Below are 5,470 nucleotides of genomic sequence, written 5' to 3'. Positions count from 1 at the left end.
CTTTAAAGGGAGGCCAGCAAGGTCTGAGCTGGACACACGATCTCTCTGACTCCCACCAAGAGCTGCTGTGGCCGCTGCCTCTCCCTGCAGGACCACTGCCTCGCAAAGCCAGCACCATGTGTAACCGGTTTGTGGGAACCTGGAAACTTGTCTCCAGCGAAAATTTTGATGACTATATGAAAGAATTGGGTGAGAAATTAAATGTTTTTTGTTTGGTTGTTTGGTTGTGTTTTTTAATGTTTTCTTTGGGAATGTCTTTTCTTCATCTTGTGTGTTGCTTGTGGATGGTACCTTCTTCCTGGCCACAAAAGCACTTGAATTACTTTAATGGTTTAAGCACTGTAGTGGTTGGACTCAATATTCTTAAAGCTCTTTTCCAGTCAGAAAATTCTGTGATACTTTTCTAGAATAATTTAATTCCTTTCCTTTAACATTGAAAACGGAAAAACAGAAAGGCAAGTGCTGAATTACTGTAATAATTTCTGTCTAACTGACCTGATCTAATTTGGTTTTCTGTAATGAGAAGACTTGATGGAGATGCAGCAATTTTTTATGTTTGTCTTGACAGCATCGTTAAACTCATGACTTGTCATAATTTATAATATATAATGGAGCTGATGTCTCATGACACTTTGGTTTCAGAGGTCTAAATCTTATGAATTAATCCATTTGTTACTGAAGAATGCCAGGAATGAAATAAATTAGGCATTGTTCTTCATGCTAATGCTGACTTCATTCCTCTACAGCAAGTGCACAGACAGTCAGCTACAGCATTTCTTTTACTACATAAATTAATCCCTGAGACACTGATTCCCTTTATTCAAAACATTAAACTGAGTGTCAAAAGAACTGCAGTTAATTAATTAACCAGACAAAATGTCGGATTAAAGTCCAGCTACAGATATTTTTCCAAAGATCTGAACAGAATTGTTTTTCTATAGAATAATTACTGCAAAGTGTTATAATTTACAGATAACTTTGTATCCTTTAATGTGGATTTTCCAATCTGAGCATAGCATAGCATAAACAAAAGCATAAACAAAGGCATAAGTGTAGCTAGCCCTTTTCTGCATTTAAAAACCAGTGATACATAGTCAGTGGCCTCCTTTTTTATTTGCTCCAGACCTCACAACTTGTAGACAATTAACTGGATTGAAAAGCACTAGGTAACATAAAAGGCTTGTGACATGCAATTTTTCTGGAGCTCTCTGCAGCTCTCCACTCCTATATGTCAACTTTTAAAATATTTCCTACTTTTATTTTCATTGAGGTTTAGATGTAAGGATCCTTAAGGGACATTGTTAGTCACCTAGGAATTGCCCAGTCTCCATTACATGTTTTCATGAGCAAGCACCAGCATGTTGGCAATACAGCATCCAGTTTCTTTCACACATCTGGTTAACAAAAGTGCAGATTCTCAGATTTGTCATGATTTTTTTGGAAAAAGGATTTTCCCAAGCTTTTATGTGAAACAGACCTTTCCTCTGAATTTCCCTACCCCTTCTATCTCTACAAAAAATCATGCAGATTTGTAACAGTGTTTTTTCTTAGCTATATATACACAAATGTGTACTCATTTAGATCTTGCTGAAGGTGCACTCCATCAGTTGAGGCTTCCTCATCTTCTGAACACACTACTTCCACATATGAGGAATTAGTCTCATCTGAATCAGGCATTCAAGTATTCCAGAAGAAGCTGTTCCCTCTTCTTCCACTAATGATTTATGGAAGGGTACTGAGTTGCTTGCTTGCTAGAATGTAATGACAGTTTTGTTTCCTGTTTCTAGGAGTGGGCTTAGCTTCCCGGAAGCTAGGTGGTCTGGCAAAGCCCGATGTGATCATCAGTATGAAAGGGGACATAGTAACCATCAGAACTGAAAGCACCTTCAAAAATACAGCAATCTCTTTCAAACTGGGCCAGCAGTTTGATGAAACAACAGCAGATGACCGAAAAGTCAAGGTAAGGGGGCTAATGATTTCTCAGTGGTCTGGACACATCCTGACAGAGCATCAGGTGAGTTTTTCCTGACCTCTTTGTGCACTATGAGTTTTCCAAACTATTGAAAGAAAGCACTGAAAGAAGAAATGAGAGGGTGCTGAAACTAATGTTACTAAGAGTGCCATTTGCCAGGAACTTGGATCTTGCTGAACATAAAGTGCATTGCTACTCTAATCTGCAGAGTTCAGACTGCAGCATGAAACTTCTCTTGACCTTTGCAGAGTGTTGTAACCCTGGAGAAAGGGGCATTGGTGCAAGTGCAGAAGTGGAATGGCAAAGAGAGCACGATAAAAAGAAGACTGGTTGATGGGAAAATGGTGGTGGTAAGTTGACGCTCCCTGTACGCTGAAAAAGGACACGAGGGTGGCAGCCTTCAGTTTGCTTCTGTCTAAACAGACTCTCAATTTTGGTTTTCTCTCCTACTTATGAGATAAATTAAGAGGGAGAAAAAGGCAACGAAGCTTAGGATAGAAGCTGGAAGGAAATAAATACTTTTCCATACAGCAGATTGTTTTAAAAATCACTATATTGGCAGAGCTGCCATAAATCAACAGCACACTTAATGCTCTCAAGATTATTATTCTTAAAGAAATTAGGTTTTCAAATAGCAGAAACTTGTGGAATGCAAATGAAGGTTTGCAAGTTGGGTATTGCTGTCCTTGAATGGCTCTTTCCTTTTTCCTATCTTTGGAATAAAGCCTGTCTACCTTAAAAATCTGATTTTACACCTTTTCACACAACTTTTTCCACTAAGTCTCATCAATTCACACACTTCTGTTTGCTTTTTCCAAGTGAGCATGCCAAGCACAGTAGGCAGCTGCTTGAGGTTTATTGGGTGAAAGTCAGCACCTCTATGTCCACACCTGCCTGCATGGTGACCTGCAGTGGAGGCGAGCAAGTCCTGTTGGCCCATCCAAAGTGGCCACTGTGGTGAGGGAACTGTATCTTTCCTGGGAACAGGGGACTGCTGGCTTTTCCTCCCTCCACCATTCAACTGGCCTTTCTTAGCAGCCATGTGAAAGCTGTGGGTTGGCCAAGCCAGGGACCCTAATTGTGAGGGTCACTGCTAAAATTAAGATTTCACTTTTGAATGAAAGAAAGTACTTTGTTGATTAAAGTTTTTAGAGTGGAGCCAAACTAATTTTGGCAATTTGTTTGAAATCGGCAGCACTTCACGTGCTGCCTTGCTCTGACTACATTTTGTTTCAAGCACTTGCACATTTGTGTGTCCTCATGGCTGCACTTCTGTGTCAGTTCTCTCTAGTTGTTAATCCATCTTTGAAAAGAAGAGAGTTAGAGTCCCTTTTCCATTGGCATCCTGCTGTCTGCCCCTTGCCTCAAACAGGTTTTTGGAGGTGGCCCCATCTTTTGCAGACCAATGCAGTCTTTTTTAGCATCCTGTCACCTCTGCCACACGCGTCTGTGGCCGTGAGTCACCAGGAGCTGCTGAGGGTCACTGGAGCCGGAGAGTCAGGAGAGAGATTTTGTGACTCATAAGTCCAAAGTTGTTTAGGCCAGAAGCCTGACCTCTGAACTACCCAGGCTACTTTTCCTTCCGTAAAAAAGCCTTTGTAAAATTGGAAGTGTTCATGGCCCGTAGTATAATAAACTAGGTGGGGCTGATTTTTCTGTCAAGTCAGCAATAATAACAAGAAAGGTGAATTTGCTTCTGGAAGCTGAGGGCAATTTTGCAATCTATTTGTCATTATATGCCACTTAATGAAGTCTGAAGATGCTAAATGAGAAGCCACTCCATTCACTTTATAAAAATAGCTTTGCTATTTGCTCTAAAAATTATGTAAAGATGTAAAACATGACATCTGGACTTTCACTGACTTCAGAGGTGTCTGCAACAGAAACACCCACTGTCAGCAAAAGGTTTATATTAATCATTTCCTTTGTTCCTTAGGAATGTGCCATGAAAGGAGTTGTCTGCACTAGAGTCTATGAAAGAGTGTGAAGAAATTCCCTCTCTGCACAGGACTGGGACTGGCTCTTAAAACTTGGCTTAGCTCAGTGACCAAAGCCTCACGCACTGTGTGTCTTTATTTTCTTATTTCCTTTTATTGGGAAAATGACTACACTGTAATTCGATATTTTAGAGCCATAATGTAACTAATCCACATTATTATGGTGATATAATAAAAGCCTCTCAACACATATAATAGAGTGCTTGTCTCCACTTGAATTATTTAAGTTTTCTTTCTTGGATGGCATCATATTTTCTGTTGTTCCTGTCTGTGTAAGTGGTCAGCCTGTTTCTGAGTAAAATAGTGAAACACAACAGATCTGCCTCTGAGAGAGGGTTAACACTGCTTCCTTAATATGTGCAAAAAATATCAACTCATGGATTCTATATTCCTTTCCAGTAAATGATTTTATTGTTGAATAGTTTCTATAGGGAAAATAAATATTTACAGTCAGAATTTTTAAATTTGGTTTATTGTTTCAGCCTTATGGTTTTTGTCAGATTATTGTTTCCTTTTCATTCCAAAATTACTACACCTCTCTCAGCACCAGTTTTTATATCCTGATCTTTATTTGGAAGAGAGCAGACACTGGAGGAAAAAAACAGAATACATTCCATGTTTCTTTGCCAAAAGAGCTCTTGACCTGTGAATGAAGTATGGAGCAGGTGTGAATCCTAAAGTTGAGGGCTTAATTTTGGAAAGTGCTAAGTTATTCAGTCTACTTCTAGCACAACATTTAAGTGTGTGCTTCATGTTAAGCACAAAAGGAGATTTCACTAGGCAGAGTTTGCTACCAAGCCCAGCTGAGCAGCTAAGCTGTTCATTCCCCCTCTTTGCACTTACCCTGCTTTTAACTAAGGGAAGAACAGCTGAAACAAACCTAGACTTGGGGAAATCTACTTAGTAAAAAAAGCACTCTAGCAGCTTATTAATTTTTCCTTCCATTAGCCAGTGGTCAGTAACACCACAACTTTCATGCTAACCACGTGGAGTATTTCATCCCTTGTCATTGCCTCCATGCCGTCACACAGTGCTTTTCCCTGCCTTCTCCATGGGGTTAAAATAACTGCAAGAGGCACGTGTGTTTATTTTGGCTTGCCAGGAGCTGCAGAGATGATGTGAACCTTTGCCTACTTGTTTTACAGTCAAGAACACAGATTCTCAAGGCTAAGGGAGATCCTGAACTTCACACTCTAAATTGGTGTCACCAAGCAGATAGTTAAGAGATGGATATCATATGTGAATGCAAATTATAAAAGTCACCTTTCTTTTCTACCCTTCACTGGAAAAGCTAGAGATTGGGTTCAGCTTTGAATACACTTTTAAGTAGATGCCAGCTAGCTGGAAGGAGATGTCAGAAGACAAATAGGATGAATCCCAGAAAACACGAGCTGTGAGAGAAGGCTGTGAGATTTATGGACAGCAGTTTTAACGAAGACCTTATCCTAGTCTCTAACCTAGATGGAGGGATGAATTCCCCGTCTTTAGCCTTACCATTAAA

General features: G+C 39.9%; 1 protein-coding gene across 1 annotated transcript; it reads left to right on the top strand.

Annotated features, from left to right (window-relative positions):
- LOC127381635 (myelin P2 protein) lies at nucleotides 1-4,159 on the top strand. Its single transcript, XM_051612183.1, has 4 exons — nucleotides 1-189; nucleotides 1,788-1,960; nucleotides 2,221-2,322; nucleotides 3,909-4,159. Exons 1-4 carry the CDS (start codon nucleotides 117-119, stop codon nucleotides 3,957-3,959), a joined length of 399 nt encoding a protein of 132 aa, XP_051468143.1. The 5' UTR covers nucleotides 1-116; the 3' UTR covers nucleotides 3,960-4,159.
- The last annotated feature ends 1,311 nt before the right edge of the window (nucleotides 4,160-5,470 follow it).

Source organism: Apus apus, chromosome 2, assembly GCF_020740795.1.
Source record: "Apus apus isolate bApuApu2 chromosome 2, bApuApu2.pri.cur, whole genome shotgun sequence".
NCBI lineage: Eukaryota > Metazoa > Chordata > Aves > Apodiformes > Apodidae > Apus > Apus apus.
Note: the sequence above shows the minus strand (reverse complement) of the source record. Positions and strands in the feature narration are given on the sequence as shown.

Excerpts from the sequence above, each read along its gene's own strand:
- LOC127381635 (XM_051612183.1), top strand. The coding sequence starts at position 117 with ATGTGTAACCGGTTTGTGGGAACCTGGAAACTTGTCTCCAGCGAAAAT. Across the intron at positions 190-1,787 it reads TGACTATATGAAAGAATTGG|GAGTGGGCTTAGCTTCCCGG; the intron begins GTGAGAAATTAA and ends TCCTGTTTCTAG. Across the intron at positions 2,323-3,908 it reads TTGATGGGAAAATGGTGGTG|GAATGTGCCATGAAAGGAGT; the intron begins GTAAGTTGACGC and ends TTTGTTCCTTAG.